Genomic DNA, 17,217 nt, shown 5'->3' with positions numbered 1-17,217 from the left:
TAGAGCAATTGCAGTCCTAGAAAGTGGAGGCAGGGGATCCCCAGAGCAAGCTGGCTGCCAGAGACTAGCTATATCAACAAGCTCTGGGTTTGACTGAGAGAAATTCAGCCTCAAAGAATAAGGTGGAAGATACATTCAGGAAGAGGCTCAGTATTAACCTTGGGCCGCCACATGCACACACACACACATGTGTTCCCATATAGTGTGCCCATATGCATTGGAGCATGACTACACTCACATACATCATATATATGTACACTTGTGAAAAAGAAAAAAAGGTAAAAATTAATTTATGTGAAAATATAAACAATGGGAATCATTTTAGAAGGTTTCTCTGGCTGCTGAAGGCCCTCCATGAACTTTTTTTGTTTGTTTGTTTGTTTGTTTTTCAAGACAGGGTTTCTCTGTGTAGCTTTGGAGCCTGTCCTGTATCTCACTCTGTAGACCAGGCTGGCCTGGAACTCACAGAGATCCACTGGCTCTGCTTCCCAAGTGCTGGGATTAAAGGCATGCGCCACCACTGCCCGGCTCCATGAACTTTTTTACAGTAAAAATAGTAATCATGTGTGGCATAGGAGGTGTTTCAGAGATGTGTTTGTTACCTGAAGCAGGAACCTGAAGGACCATCTCGCCTTGTTTTGGCAAAGTTCAGTGGTCACCTTCCTAGGGGTCCTGCTTGTCCAATTTATGCAGCATCCTGTCTAGCATTTGAGGCAAGAGCACTTTTTTGCCCACTGGCTACCTTTTGCCACAAAGAAAGCAAACTCCATAATGAATTTCTTCAATGCCCATCATCCTCTTTGAAGTAATTGGTGTTGCCAGGAGCAGACATGTCTCACTGTCTAGAAAAATCTAAGTTCTTAAAATATTTTAAATGCCATATTCTGCAGGTCTTTGAAGTGTTTGATTACCTACCTAATTGAAATATATCTTTGAATGCCTAAAAACTTAACTGACATGACTATAGGTTTTAATAACTTAGACTTTTCATGACCGAGACATGTCCGCTCTTGGCAGCACCATTATAGTCCAGAAAAGATATGGGTATCAAAAAAACTCCATATGAAGTTTGTTTTCTTTATGACAAAAGCCAGCCATGTGGGCAAAGAAACTTCCCTTACCACAAGTGCTGACAGTTGCTGTCCAAACTGGACCAGCAGGATGCAAGAAAAGTGACTGCTGAACTTTGCCAAGACAAAGAAGGACAATCCTTCAAAATTCCCTGCTTTACAGAAAAGTCTGTCAGATATACTAGGCCTATGGGCCAAAGATGGATGCCCCAAAGTTACAGAGAAACTCTGAGTGACTGTCCAGGCAGCCAGCTGTTTCTGTCATTTCTCACATTTTTTGGAAGTCACTTGCCTGAACTTCTTACTTACCCAGGTAATATTATTCTTTCTCAGGTCTTTGATGGAGTTGAAGACTAGATAGTTATAATTATATTTTTCCTTAGTTATGATAAAAAGTAAGTTAGATATAAAACTTTTAAGCTCACCAAAATAAGATAATTGGATGTTTTCTCTGAGTGTTTTGTCAAATACAAATAGAGTAGATATTTAAGTATAATTTTTGCTTGATCACTGTTTTGTTGTATGTAATTTTACTATGTTAAAGTTAAAACCTTCCTTTTTGATGAGACAGCCCCACCTCCCTCAGACAAAGCAATGGGGCATGGAAATAGCTATGTAAACCAGGAAGGTCCTGAACTCACAAACATCTGCCTCCCTCTTTTTCTCTACTACACCTGGCCTTATCCCCTTTCTTGATTAGATCAATTGTTTTTATTTATTTATTTTGAGACAGGGTTTTGTGTAGACCAAGTTTGCTGGGTTGAGGCCGGTCTTGTATTCTTGATCCTCTTATACCTCCCAAGTACTATGAGTGCAGGCTCTTACCAAACTTTTCTACATTCACTGTGTTTATTATTTATTGCCTGTGTCCCATCTCCAAAATGTAATACCTATAAAGGTAGGGGTTTTGCCTTTTTTGTCTTTCTGTGTATACAGCAGAACAAGTTGAAGTGTCTGGGTACTAAGAAAATATTCATGAGGGGCTGGGACGATTGCTCTGTTGTTCTGAGGGCTTCCTGCTGCTTCATAGTTTGGTTCATAGCACCCAAGTTGGGCAGCTTAAGATCAACTGTAATTCCAGCTCCAGGTGATCTGCCACCTTCTTTTGGCCTTTGTGGGCAATCACACACATATTCACATATAAATAAAACAAATTTAAGATATTAAACGAAACCAGTAGGATCCATCCTTCTTTCCTTTTCTCCCCTTCTTCCCTGCCTCCCTTCCGTCTCTGTCTTGAGTAGCCCAGCTTGGCCTTGAACACCTGGTCCCATTTACACTTCCCAAGGGCTGGAATTGGAGGCACAAGTCACCATGCCCTGCTCATATTCATCTTTATCTTAGAAATTACTGAAGTCACTTAATTAAAAATGTAAGTCAGTGGATAATGTATTTGCAAGCAACAGATACTTCCCAGGTTAAAAACCTGTCTTTAGAAACTGAAAGCACTGGACACAAACTTAGAGGCCATCAAGGGAAAGCATGGCTTACAAGGAATAAATAAAGTAGGAACTGCATCTTCCTGCGTTAGTTACTCAGATCAATAGCTGTGCTCCTTCAGGGGTGACTTTTTCCCTTATTTGGCCCTCAGTGTCAAAGAAGGGCGCCACGCCCTGCGTTGTGTAGCCTTAACTGAGTTGCTCTGCCACGTCCCAGGGCTCCTGCCTTCAGCACTGTATTTAATTCGCCATTTATTTATTTACTTTTTTAACCTTCAAATCAGGATTCTGTGTCAGGGGCAAGAAAACTCTGAAGCTGTTTTGCAAACAATGCAAACTTAAAAAAAAAAAAGTCGAATTTGTAAAAAATAAAAAAAAAAGAAAGAAAGTTGAAGGTACGCAAAGCGGCGAAGTGGTGCAAGGCCACGCAGCACTGAGCGGGAAGGAGCCCCGTCCTCCTCCTTTCCCTGGAGAGGGACTATGAGCCAGTCCCCTAGCAAGCAGCTCCAGGCGTCCTCGGAATTCAGACGCAACCCGCTCGCGCAGGTCCCGACTCGAAACAGGAGTCCAGAAGGGAGCGCGGACCGCGGCGGGCTCAGCCCGGGGAGCTGCGGGCCCGGCACAGCCAAGAGGGCGCTCCAGCGAGCCCACGCTCCGCGCACCCCCGCGCCGCTCGCGCCCGCGCCCGCGCCCCTCCCCCGCCCGCGCCTCCCCTTTAAGCGCCCGGGCGCAGGCGGATTTGTGTCGGCGGAGCCCGGCGCCCGCGCCCTGACAGCCGCGGCGGCCGGGGTGGGGGCGGGGCTGCGCGCGCAGGGCCGGCCTCCGCCACCCGCCGCCCTCGCCGCAGCGCGGCCGCGGGGAGCGCGCGCCGGGGGCGGGCCGGGGGCGGGCCGGCGAGGCAGGGGCGGGGAGGCCGGCCGGCGGGCGGCCGCGCTCGGGTCCGCCTCCGACTGCGGCGCGGCGGGGCGATGTGAGTGCCATGGCGAGGAGTCTCTGCGCGGGGGCCTGGCTGAGGAAACCCCACTACCTCCAGGTAGGCCGGCCGCGGCCCCGCCACGCGCCCCCCGCCACGCGCCCCGCGCCACGCGGGACTCCGCGCCCCGTTCTCCCTCCGCGCGCGCGCGCGCCCCGCCGCCTCCCGCGGACCGGCACCTGGCGGCGCGCCCTCCTCGGGTCCCGGTTCGCCCCGCGTCCCGCTCCCCGGGCGCCGCCCCAGCCCTACGCCCCCTCCGAGTCCCGGTCCGGGACGAGCCGCGGTCCCTCCTCTGCGTGCTCCCCCTGTCCTCCAGGGCCCCGAGACCTGCCATTCCCGACTCCGCGTCTGGAGTAGGAAAAGGTGGTGTGTCATCCCTCCATATTTCAGAGAATCGCGACCAATGGTTACACCGGTGGGTTCCCGGGTCCCCGCCGGCGGCGGCGCCTCGTGCAGAACCCCCCGGGTTCGGTGTTCCCATCGCAGCCCCGGTTTAAATGGGAGGGAGGAGTCGGCGAGCCGAACCGAGGCGATGGGCATCCCGCTTTGGTGAAAGGAAAGGCGATAGTGACCGGCGCGCGGCTCTCCAGCCAGCTCCCCAGCAATGCGAACGCGATTCTCAGTCACGTCGTGTGTACTGTTGGCGTGTTAATTTTTCATGATTTTCTGTTCCGCTGCCAGCCGGCTTTAGAACCCCGCCGCCGCCTTCCTGCACTGTTTGGTCACCAGGGGGACCTAGTAGACATCGTGAGTAGCTGATCGCAGATCCATCACTCCGATGGAAAAACAACTACAAATCAGTGCCGCACACACTGCCCACAGGGATGTGTTTCCACAGGACACTGCTTGCACGAAAAGGCCTGGCGGGGTATGGGAAGGGTATTTTGGGTCAGCTGGTGGTGCTGCTTACAAGTATGAAAGAAAAATAAAAAGTTGAGGAGGAACCATCACAGTCCAAGTGAATCTTACATTTTTATTTGAAATTTGCATGTGTAAGTCATTACTCTGAAACGAGTGACGTGCTGCAGATTGAAAAGATGACTGGACAGCTCGTGGTATTAAGAGTGTGAGACTGAATGTTCTGTTTGTAGCAGCGACCACCAGAAATAGTTGTGCCTTGAGCGCCAGTGTTAGAACCCAGTTTAGAATTACACCCTTGCCAGATGACCCTTGATTGTTGAAGTATCTTGTCATATTTAAATCTTTTAACTTAAACTACCTAGCTTTCTATTATTAGCCTTTTTTAGGTCTGGTAGAGCTTTAGACTTGAGTTGTTTTGGCTCTAACTGCTTTCCACAGATGTGAACACAATGACAACCCTGTGGCACTACAACACAAGGGTTTTCTGATTTGGTTGAGGCTGTAGCTCAGAGGCACCTGGGTTCAATCCCCAGCAGCACAAAAAATTAGTTTTAGAAATAGTTGTGCTTCCATTCATGGCAAACAGCATTTTTAGCTTTCTGAATTTGCATCATTGTCAATAATCAAATTAGAGTAAGCTTGCCAGTGGGAAAGAGAGACCTCATCTCAAAAAAAAAAAAAAAAAAAAGGTAAACTCAAGATTTCTTTTTAAAGACAAGTTCTCATGTAGCCCAGATTGGCTTAGAAGTAGGCAGGTAGCTGAGGATGACCTTGAACTTCTGATCCTCCTCCTCTGTTAACGGTGTGTGTGACTACAGGAGTGCAGAGAGCACAAATCGGCTTTCGGTGTTGTTCCTGAGGGGACACTTTCCGGGCTTGTTTTGTTTTCCAGAGGGTTTCTCTGTGTAGCTCTGATTGTCCTGGAACTCACTCTGTAGACCAGGCTGGCCTCAAACTCACAGAGATCCGCCTGCCTCTGCCTCCCGGGTGCTGGGATTAAAGGCTGTGTTTTTGAGACAGGGTCTCCAGTAGAGCTCTCCAAATAGGTTAGGCTGACTGGCTGCACCCAGAGGTCCTCCTGGCTTACCAGCCCTGGGATTTCTAGAGTGCAGGTGCTGGGCGTCAGTTCAGTTCCTCATGTTTGAGCAGCAAGCCCTTTACAGACTGAACTAGCTCCATAGCCTCAATGTCTTCTCCCGTTTCTCCTCGGCTTTCCTTCTTCCCAGTTGCACATCACCCCTAGCAGTGGATTAACTAACTAAATTTGATTTGTCATGGAGAGGGTTTATTGTGCACTATCTCCTTTAGCAGAACAAAAATAAAAACACGTTCCCCTCAACAGCTTGTCTACCCCTCCCTCTGTCTTCCCCCCCTTTCTCCCTGCCCTCTCTCTGCCTCCCTTCCCTTCCCTCTCCCCCCCATACACAGCTAGTAACCCAGGCTGGCCTTGAACTCTGACCTTCCTGCTTCTACCTCCCAAGTGCAGGGATTACTCGTGTGCCCCACTGTATCTTGCTTCAGGGAAACCAATTCTGATTCTATGTTTTGAGAGAATGTCTTATAATACAAATACCTTTTTTGAGGGGTTTTCATTTTCACTTCTGTGTTCTTTTGAAATAAGGTCTTGCTATGTATCCTTGTAGGCTGGCTTGGTACCTGATATATAGTTCAGGTTGGCCTCAGATTCATGGTGGACCTTCTGCCTTAGTCTCTCAAGTACTGGGATAAGTCATGCCCTGTCACACCTGGCCAGATCCCTGATAGTAGTAACATTTCTGCACACATACATTTCAAGCACAATGAGGTAATCATTCAACAGGTATAAGAGATACTCTTCCTTTGTGGGCAGGAAACAGCAGGGTACTAGATTTATTTCTAAGAGGAAGGAAGAGGAAGAGGAGATGGAGTTTTTAGAGACCAGTTTTATATACTTGATAGTTTTGCTGTTTGTCTCAACTTGGTGGGGTTAAAGATGATTTATGTTCCAATTTAGACCTTAGGGCTTGCAAAGTTTCTTCCCCCTATTTTTTTCTTAGCAATTTTCCTTTCTTTCTTTCTTTCTTTCTTTCTTTCTTTCTTTCTTTCTTTCTTTCTTTCTTTCTTTCTTTCTTTCTCTCTCTCTCTCTCTCTCTCTCTCTCTCTCTCTCTCTCTCTCTCTCTCTCTTTCTCTTTCCTTTCGTTTTTTGGAGACGAACTTTCTCTGTGTAACCACCCCGGCTGTCTTGTAACTCTCTCTGTAGACCGGCCTGGAACTCAGAGATCCACCTGCCTCTGCCTCCCGAGTGCTGGGATTAAAGGCATGCGCCACCAGCCGCCGCCACCACCACCCAGTGAGAACATTTTTTTTTATTTTATGTGTATGATGTTTTGCCTGCATGTGTATGTGCAACATGTATGTACCAGGTATCTGTGGAGGGTAGAGGAGGGTGTCATATCACCAAAACTGGAGTTATGGGTAGTTGTGAACCAATATGAGGGTTCTGGGAACTGAACCTGGATCTTTTTTGCAAGAGCAGTAAGTGCTTTTAACTGCTATGTCTTCAGCCCTTTTCCCGATAATTTAGAAAGGGAAACCTAATCATTTGACTTGCCAAGGAGCTTCACTCAGTTTCCATTAACCTTGATGTCAATGTGGTAGCTGCTGCCACTTCTAGAAAATTAAGCATCTTGAGCTAGTTAAAAATAAAACAAGGGCTGGAGAGATGGCTCAGAGGTTAAGAGTACTGGCTGATTTTCCAAAGGTCCTGAGTTCAATTTCTAGCAACTACATGATGGCTCACAACCATCTGTAATAAGATCTGGTGCCCTCTTCTGACCTGCAGGGATACATGCACGCAGAACACTGTATACATAATAAATAAATAAATCTTAAACAAACAGACAAACATACAAACAAAAAACAGGGCTGGGGATTTAGCTCAGTGGGTTTGGTCTTCAGCTCTGGGAAAAACAAAACAAAACAAAAAAACAATAATTGAGTCCCTCCCCTCACCCCCAAAAACTTAGTATTTTGTGATTAATGTTATAATTTCTGCCATAATCTATAATAGGAGTCTGTGAGTTCCTAACTACTGTGGTCATCTTTGTTGATACAGCCAAGAGAGTCTACTACTTTCCAAGAAAAGAGCTTAGGTGCCGCGTCGTGCAGTGAGATACCATCTAACAGTAAAGACTGACATAGATCAGAGGTTTAGGTGCTGTGTCGTGCAGTGAGATACCATCTAACAGTAAAGACTGACATAGATCAGAGCTTAGGTGCTGCGTCGTGCAGTGAGATACCATCTAACAATAAAGACTGACATAGACCAGAGGTTTAGGTGCTGTGTCGTGCAGTGAGATACCATCTAACAGTAAAGACTGACATAGATCAGAGGCTGCTTAGAGTCGGGTGGAAAATGAAGTGTCTACTAATGGGGTAGTTTTTTGTTTTTTTTTTTTAATTCTGTGGTATCTGAATTTCAAGGAGTAAACTCTATAGTATATGGATTATAGTTCAGTAAAACAGAACAGAAGGAAGAGAGGAAGTGAAAGGGAAGTGATCCATGGAGCTGGTCCTGTGGACACTGGCCTTTTCCTTCCTCCTCGCCACAGCTTCCCCGGGGCCAGCTTTGGTGAAGGCAGTGGTTGCTTCCAGGACAGCAGTGCAGGCGCAGTGCACAGCCTCCGCGTGAATTCGCTAATAACCACGCACCTCTCACCGGTCAGCGCATCGTTCCCAGAGCAGTCTAGTGTACCGTAGCGCCTTTTGCCACTGTTTTGTTGAAAAATTACCCAGGAAATAAATAACACTTCCTGTATGTGCCAAGTGTTACAGTATATTCAACAGAGTTAGACTCTTGGCTCAGAAACTTGTTCTGTCACCAGCTTAAATAAACCACTCTTGGTTGGTGTTTCTCTTTCATTTGCCATTATAGCTCGAACGTCTCAGGACCTGCTGGTTGTGGTAACTGCTTTGCACCTGCACGTGTTTTTAGCGGTGTGTTTTTTACAAATTGGGATCTATTTTTGTTTGGGGTTTACTCCGGTTGACTAACCTTATAATTTGTTGGCTTTAGAGTAAGGATGATAACACAGTAGACCTATAATTTGTTGGCTTTAGTTTAGAGTACTTGTTTTCTTCTATCATTAAGCTCTGGAAGAATGAAAGTTAAAACAGTTTGGGACTGCTGGTCGGTGGTGGCTCACACCTTTAATCCTGGCACTCATGAGGCAGAGGCAGTCCTGTTCTATAGAGTGAGTTCCAGGGCTGCACAGTGAAACCCTGTCTTGAACCCCCCTCCCCACCCCCCCCTCCCCAAAAAAGGTAATTTAATATGCTTAGATTATAAACATTCTCCATTCCAGTCATTCTGCTCATACTCTGTAACATAGGAAAAGATTGTTCAAGTCTAATGATATTTGAAATCCAAGACTTCTTCCTTTGAAGATTTTCAAGCCCTTTAGGTAGAAAGGTTTTAAATTTCGACTGCCCTGGCATTTTTAGTATGTGTTCAGTCAGGGCTGTCACAAATGAATGGACAGACATTTTTGTTGTTGTTGTTGACTCTTTGAGAGAGTCTCCTGGACCACCGTAATTATATATCAGAGTGGCCTTGAACTTGTGGCAGCCCTCTTGCTGCTGGGATACACCTGTGCACCACCATATCAATGGCCTGATCAAATAAGACTGTTAATACTTATTCAACATTTCTTTTGTTGTTTGTTTTTTTGAGACAGAATTATATGTTGGCTGTCCTTGGTTGTCCTTCCCTTACTTCCCAAGCGTTGGTATTATAAGCATGTCTTCTATCACCCAAAATTTCTGATAACCTGGAAATTTGGCTTACATTAGCACCATTTTTCAAATAGTTTGGTTCTTTGTGCCTTAATATGGGTAATTTGTAGGACTTGGTTCCAGGGAGAGTTACTGACATGTCAGTGGTAGCTGTGACAGTGTTGAGAAATGCTAGAGTAAAAGTGATAAGGCCTCCAGAGACTTGTGAATCAAAGGGTGTTTGGAATAGGTAGTTCTGTAATCCCAGAAGTTGGCAGCAGAAGCCCATGCACTGACTTTAGCCTGAAATTAAATCTCTAGAGCTGTGATTAGCTCTCTGAAGTTTAGTGTGTACAGAGACCAATAATGCTTTAAATTCAGTGTATACCTACAGTTCCAGGATTTAGGAGAATGAGGAATAAGATTAAGAGTTGTAATATATTGTGGGCTACCTAGTGAAACACCGTCTCAAAAAACCAAAAAAAAAAAAAAAAGAAAAGAAACCCGACTTAAGCATAGAGGTGGCATGTAGTCATTTGATATTACTATGCTTCTTGAGATCTTTAAAAAAATGAAAAAAAAATGATAAATTTGCTGGGCAGTGGTGGTGCACGCCTTTAATCCCAGCACTAATCGGAGAGGCAGAGGTAGGCTGATCTCTGTGAGTTTGAGGAGACAGAGGCAGGTGGATCTCTGTGAGTTCGAGGCCAGCCTGGTCTACAGAGTGAGTTCCAGGACAGGCTCTAAAGGTACACAGAGAAACCCTGTCTCTAAAAACCCAAAACAAAACAAAAGGAAATGATAAATTTTCTAGCAAATTCCATTCTTACTAACTTAAAAACTATTTTATTTTTATGTGTATTGGTGTTTTGTGCCTAGTGCCTGTGGAGGCCAGAAGAGGGTGTTGGATCTCCTGGAACTGGAGTTGTGGATGGTTGTTAATCACCATTTGGGTGCTGGGAATTGAACCTAGGTCCTTTGAAATAACAGCCAGCATTCTTAGCTGCTGAGCCATCTCTTCAGTCCTCACAATACTTTTTTTGTTTATTTATTTGTTTTTTGAGACAGGGTCTCACTATTTAGCCCTCGATGTCCTGAAACTCACTATGTTGTCTAGGATGGCCTTGAACTCACCAAGACCAGCCTGCTTCTGCCTCTTGTGCTGGTATTAAAGGTGTGCAACAAGACATCCAGCAACCTAAATATTTTTGAATGTACTTTATGCACTTTGAGTGTATCAGATCTCAGCCTTTTCATCTTGCAAAGCTGAGACTCCACCCACTGGACTACTCCCTATTTCCTTCTGGCTCCTACCCCACCCTAGTCCTTGGTAACCACATCCTATTTTCTGTTTCTATTAGTTTGACTCTTAAAATACCTCATGTAAATAGAACCCTGCAGTATTTTTCCATCCATTATCTCCCCTCCCCCCCTCTTCTCTCATCTCTGCTCCTGTTTCTCCCTCCACGTCTTTCCTGCTCTCTTCTCCCTTGCCTTCCTATCTCTCTTCTTCTCCTCCCCTCTCTTTCCTTTTTCCCCTCGAGTCTCACTGTATCGCCCAGACTTGTCTGGCACTCAAGATCCTTGTGCTTCCACCTCCTGACTATTAATGATAGTAATAATAATGATTCTTAATTTTAAGTTTTATCTTTGAGAGTTTCATACATGTATGCAACAAAATATGGTCACAACTACCTCTTACCCCCTATTTTCTCCTCCAACTCCTCTTATATTTTCCCCAACATGGTCCCATCCCGGATTTTTTTTTTTTAATAACTCAATAAATTCAGTTGGTGTTACCCATATGTACATGGGGTATGGGGCCATCCACTGAAGCTCGGAAACCTCCCAGTGGCCACTTCCTCAAAATAGAATGAATAGCTCCTCAGTAAGAGTTGGGATCTGTCGATCATCTGTCCCATCTATGATGAGATTTGGCTGGCTTGATCTTGTCCAGGGCTTGTGCAGGTGACTACAGCTGCGGTGAGCTCCTGGGTGCAATGGCCATGTCATGTCCAGAGTGGGCATGTCTCAGACCTCTTCCCATCCTCCAGCTCTCACATTTTTCTTACTCCTAACGTTCCCTGAACCTTGCTGGTAATAGGGTTGATACAGATGTCCTGGTTAGGACCGAGCAGCTCAGCCTCTTAGTCCCATCACTTTGATCAGCTGCACATCTCTTCACTGTCTGCTGTCAGCTGCAAAAAGAAGCTCCTCTGACCAAGGCTGAAAGCAGCCCAGCTCTGTCGGCACCAGAAACTGGGACATGGGGTGACTGTACTAGTTCTGTTCTGTTTTTTCCTTGTGGTACTTGTGCTTGAACCCAGGACCTTACACATGATATGTAAGTTCTCCTAGTACTAACTACAGCCCCAGCTGGCTGTGGTGGTGCATGCTTTTAATCCCAGCCCTCAGGAGGCAGAGGCAGGGGAACCTCTCAGTTTGAGGCCAGCCTGATCTACAGAGTAAGTTCCAGAACAGCCAGGACTATACAGAGAAACCCTGTCTTGAAAAACAAAACAAATAAAAAATAATAACACAGCCCCCTATTTTAATGCCTTTGTACATAGTTAAAATTTAATATTTTAGTTAGCACATAGAATAAAAGGTTTCATTGTGACATTTTAATCCTCATTTATCGTATGTATAATTTACTTTGTTTATATCTTTCCCTCCACCAGCCTTTTTTGTTTCCTTCCTTCTCTTCTGTTTCCTTTTCTGCCTCCTAAATATTGCCTCTTTTGCTTTTGTGTGTGTGTGTGTGTTTCTGTAATCTGAATATGAGGGAAAATGTGCAATACTTGGTTTTTCTTGTCTCTCTAGTTCCCCTCTCCTTGCTTCAAAACCCTCCTCCCTCTTAACTACATCACAGCCCACATGTAATAAACCTTCATGCTGTACTTCATAGTGGCCACGTATTTTTTGCATACCTACCAATAGTGTGCAAGGATTCCATTTTTTCCATACTCTCTTTAGCACTTTCTTTTTGTTTTGAGCATAGTAGCCATCCTAGTGGTCGTGAGGAGATAGCTCATTCTGGTTCTGATTTTGTTTCCCTCATGACTAATGATATTGAGCATCATCTTGTATGTTTGCAGAACATTTGTAGATCTTTTTTAAGGAAAAGTTCCTTCTTGATTTATTGTTTCAGTTTGATATTTTTCAGTGAGGTTATGGGTTACTGTAAACATATTCCTCTTTCTTTGCAAATAACAGAATAACTATCTCTGGACATTCCTGAAAGAAAAATTTTAAATGTACTTACAGCCTTCTGAATTAGTGCACAGACATAACAAGTCAATTACTAGGTTATTAGATCTTACCATTAGTGCCACATTTCACTCCTTGCTCTGTGTTTTTTGAAAAATCAGGCAGGCAGATCTCTGAGTTTGAGGCTAGCCTGTTATAACACAGAGAAAGGAAGAAAAGAAGGAAGAAAATCAGAACTTCCTGGTCAACATGCCAGTTTACAACCCTTAGATCTAATTTATATTTTAATTTTTAAATTTATTTACTTTTATGGGCATTGGTGTTTTGCTTGCAGGTAAGTCTGTGTGAGAGTGTCAGATCTGGAGTTACAGACATTGTGAGCTGTCATGTAGGTGCTAGGATTTGAACCTGGGACCTTTGGAAGAGCAGTCAGGCTTAACCTCTAAGCCATCTCTCCAGCCCTATATTTAATTGTTTTTAAGACAGGGTTTCTCTATTATGTAGCTATGGCTGTTCTGGAACTCACTATGTAGATCAGGCTGGCCCTCTGGGATTAAAACAATGCACCACCACCTAGCCTGCTTTGGTGGGACATGTTTTTAATGCCAGCACTTGGGAGGCAGAGGCAGAGAGGCAGTCAGTTCTCTGTGAGTAGGAGACCAGTGTGGTCTACATAGTGAGTTCCAGGATAGCCAAGGATATGTAGAGAGACCCTGTCTCAAAACAACAAAACAAAACAAAAGCAATGTACCACCAAATTTGGCCAAGAGCAATGTTTCTTTTTTCTTTCTGGTTTTTTGAGACAGGGTTTCTCTGTGTGGTTTTTGTGCCTGTCCTGGATCTCGTTCTGTAGCCCAGGCTGGCCTCAAACTCACAGAGATCCGCCTGCCTTTGCCTCCTGAGTGCTGGGATTATAGGCGTGCGCCACCACGCGCCACCACCACCACCCGGTGTGCAGTGTTTCATAATGTGAATATCAGTGACATTTTGGACTAGGTATTTTGTGTGTGTGTAGAGTTCTGTACTGTAGAATATTTAGCAGCATTCGTGGTTTATATCCGTTGTATGCTACTGACATCATCCAGTAGGGGCAGTCACATTTCTTCAGCACTGCTAAATTTCTTTGGTGGGAGAAAAATAGCAATTGAATATAGTTATGAGAATAAGAGGATTCACTGTGCTTTTCTTTTACATTTTATGTAGGTTTTTTATACATTTAAAATTTTGTATGTTTGTTTGTTATTTAGCTCTGGTTGTCCTGCAACTTACTTTGCAGACCAAGCTGACCTTAAAACTCAGAGATCTACCTGCCTCTGCTCTCTGAGTGCTGAGATTAAAGATGTGTTCTACCAAACTTGGTTTATGCATTTTAAAGATAAATTTAGCTGAAAATTAGTTTCATAATAACTAAGCCCCACCACACACACACACCCAGGGTTTCTCTGTGTAGCCCTGGCTGTCCTAGAACTCAATTTATAGACAAGGCTGGCCTTGAACTCACAGAGAGCTATCTGCCTCTGCCTCCCGAATGCTGGGATCAAAGGTATGTACCACCACCATGTCCACCCCACAATAACTTAGTATGACTAGAAATGTATGAACTGTCGAGTTATATTAAAGGACAGAATGAGATTGAAAGGGCCTTTTTTTTTTTTTTTTTTTTTAAAGATAGAGTCTCTCTGTGTTCGTTACCTTTCTGTTGCTGCAACTGTTGCTGTAATAAAACCCACCATAACCACCCTGGCGGTGGTGGCACACACCTTTAATCCCAGCACTCGGGAGGCAGAGGCAGGTGGAGCTCTGTGAGTTCTAGGACAGCCTGGTCTACAAAGTGAGTTCCAGGACAGGCACAAAGCTACACAGAGAAACCCTGTCTCGAAAAAACAAAACAAAAACCCCCACCATAACCAAGGTGATTTATAGATGGAAGGGTTTGCTTAAGGTTTCAGAGGGAATAGGAGTCCATCACCATCATAGAGGAGATCACGACAGCAGGCAGGCTTGGTGACAGGAGTAGCTGAGAACTCACATATGGAGAGAATAAGATCAAAATGGCAAAGGTCTTCAAGCTTTCAAAACCTACTCTACAGTGGGAATCCCCCCCGCCCATGACCTGGGGCTATCTGGTCTGATAGAGGCAGTACTTCTTATCTGCCTATGTGACCACTTAAAAGGGAGGAGAAAGGGGGTCAAGCTCTTTTGGGTGGTGAAGACCACATCAGGAGGCGTGAAGCAGCATGTGATCCGTCCCCAGCTTTCCAAGTACTCTGCAACTGGATTTACCTTATCCTGTATCAGTGAGTCTGTTTTTCTCATAGAACCCCTTAATAAATTGATGTATATAGATCATTGAGTTTCTCATTACAAGTGGCACCCAGTGTGACCTGAACCTGAACCTGATGCCTGTGGCTAGTCCACATGGCCTGCCTGAGCTTCTGTGGCTACCTGCCTCCTGCCTGGCACTTCCTGGCACACACACAACTGTGCTGTGTGCCATTACCACCCTCCAAGCCAGTCTGCCCAGCTCAGCTCCATTCCACCCCACTCACATCTGCTTGTGGTGCCTGCGTTCCAACGCCTCCCAAGTTGCTTTCCGCCCCATCAACAGGCAACAGTCAGCTGCAGCAGGCTCACTCAGACTCACCTGAGAGGCTCGAGCACTCAATGCATGGAGCTGCAGGTCCAGCCGAGCTCCCAGCAGTTAAGATAAGCTCCCAAGATAAAATAGATAAATATTTTCTCTAGTTTTGCAAAATGCAAATGGATTAGATATTGTTACTGTAATTCTTACTTAATAACTGTTTTTGTTTTACTATATTAAGGTTAAAACCTTCCTTTTTAATTAGACAAAAAAGGGGAAATGCTGTGGGATAATGCTCTTGTACACTGTAAAGATTTGTCACTCAAATTGGCTTATAAAATGTTGATTGGCCAGTGGCCAGGCAGGAATTGTAGTTGGGGTGACCAGACTAGAATTCTGGAAAGAGGAAGGGCGGAGTCAGGATTCACCAGCCAGATGCAGAGGAAACAAGATGAGAATGCTGCACTTAGAAAAGGTGCCAAGCCACGTGGCTAAACACAGATAAAAATGCTGGGTTAATTTAAGTAGAAGAGCTAGTTAGTAATATTTGAGCTGCTGGCCAAGCATCAGTAAGTAATGTTAAACCTCTGAGTCAATTATTTGGGAACAGGCAGGTGGGAGAGAAACTTCCACCTACACACTCCCAGTGACATACCTCTAGTAAGGCCATACCTCCTAAGCCTCCCTGAACAGGTGAAACAAGGGCCAGGCACTCAAATGCCAGCGACTATGGAATATATCTGTTATTCAAACCACAGCTCTCAAAGCCCAGGCTGACATTGAAGTTGCAGTGTAGCAAATGATGACCTTGAACTTCTGACCTTCTGCCTTTCCTTCCTGAGTGCTGGGTTATGCTTACGGTTTGTGAGGTATTGAACCCTAGGTCTCATGCATGCTAGGTAAGCATCCAGCTGAGCTACATTCCCAGTCCCATGAAAAGTTACATTTGAAGTAATTTATGGAAATGTGTGTAACCAATCACCACAGATTTAGCCACTGAAAGATCAGTTATTTGTACCCTGATGTCACTTCTCCCATGTCTGGGCACAGTGTGACTCATTTGGCTCTCTGCTCCAGGTTTCACAGGGATGAAGATCTCTAGGCCTGTTTCTCTCCGAGTTGTAAGAATAAATTGGTTTTCAGACTCCGGTTAGCAGTTGTCAGAACTTATTTCCATGTGGTTGTGGGACTGAGCTCCCCAGTTCTCCATGGTGGCTGCTGGGTGGGGGTTCTTCACCTCTACATTCATGATGCTCTCATCTTCAAACTCAGCAACAGTGGATGGGACATTGTTTCAAGTGTCTTCAGCTTCCCTTTCTTCCTCATCTTTTTTCTCCCTTTTCGTCTCACTAACTCTTCTTCCATAGTCCTCTGCTCTCAAGGCTTGTGTAATTCTGTTGAGTCCACCAGAATAGTTTCTTTCCAAGTCTTCTGATTAGCAACTGCAGTTCATCTGTAGAGTCCTTCCACAACAGTTCCTAGATTGGCGTTTGGTTGAATAACCAAGGAATAGGAATCCTGGAGGACATTTTTGGAATTCTTTCTGCTAAAGAAAGATGTGAGTGAATGATAACAGTTTAAAAGAAAACATTCATTTCCAAAAATGTTTTGTTTCTTTCTCATTGTGGTAGCAGGACTAGGGATGTAACTCTGTAGTAGGGTGCCTGCTAATCATGCACAAGGTCCTGTTCCTTGAAGCATTGAAGGGAAAGGTAGTACTAAAGAAGAGATTTTAGAAGAGAGCTATGTATTTTGCAATGCTGTTCACAATAACTAAGTTATGCAACCAGCCTAGATGCCAACAACAGATATACAGATAAGAACAAATTTGTTATGTGTATACTGATTTTTTTTTTTTTAGCCATAAAGAAGAACCAAGTCACCAGGTGTGGTGCATGCGTTTAGTCCTAGCACTAGGGAGGCAGAGGCAGGCAGATCTGAGGTTGAGACTAGCCTGATTTATAGTGTGAGTTCTAGGAGAGCAAGGACTATACAGAGAAACACTGTTCAAAAAAATTGAAGAAGAGGAGGAGGAGAAAAAGAAGGAAGAAGAAGAAAGAAGAAAAAAAGAACCACCACCACCAAGTCATATAGCTTGTAGGAAAATGGATGAAACTAGAGGTCATCATGTTAAGTGAACTGAGACAGTCTCAGAAAGTCAAATATTGACTTTTTTTCTCTAATTTGTGGTTTCTAGATCTTCTATAGCCATGTAAAACCATGTATGTATTGTTTTAAAAAGAGAAAGAACTGTATGTTTATCAACCTGGCAATTACTATGGGAAAGGTTTGGGGTATTTATTACAAGAGGAAAAATGCAAATACTAAAC

At 44.6% G+C, this 17,217-nt stretch overlaps 1 protein-coding gene and 1 long non-coding RNA gene across 3 annotated transcripts in view; both read left to right on the top strand.

The window, feature by feature from the left end:
- Positions 1–3,385: 3,385 nt before the first annotated feature.
- Dipk1a (divergent protein kinase domain 1A) overlaps positions 3,386–17,217 on the top strand; it is an 81,010-nt gene continuing 67,178 nt past the window's right edge. For both annotated transcript variants that reach the window (XM_076546943.1, XM_076546941.1), the window contains exon 1: positions 3,386–3,542. In XM_076546943.1, coding sequence (XP_076403058.1) covers positions 3,489–3,542 — 54 coding nt within the window. In that variant the 5' untranslated portion in view covers positions 3,386–3,488. The remainder of the gene's footprint in view (positions 3,543–17,217) is intronic.
- On the top strand, positions 5,351–13,048 carry LOC143267684 (uncharacterized). The gene is made up of 2 exons (XR_013043094.1): positions 5,351–7,531; positions 7,717–13,048. It is a non-coding gene; the product is annotated as an uncharacterized LOC143267684 (long non-coding RNA).

The sequence above is a fragment of the Peromyscus maniculatus genome, chromosome 10 (genome assembly GCF_049852395.1).
Source record: "Peromyscus maniculatus bairdii isolate BWxNUB_F1_BW_parent chromosome 10, HU_Pman_BW_mat_3.1, whole genome shotgun sequence".
NCBI classification, from domain to species: Eukaryota; Metazoa; Chordata; class Mammalia; order Rodentia; family Cricetidae; genus Peromyscus; species Peromyscus maniculatus.
This window is presented reverse-complemented; position numbering and strand designations above follow the sequence as displayed.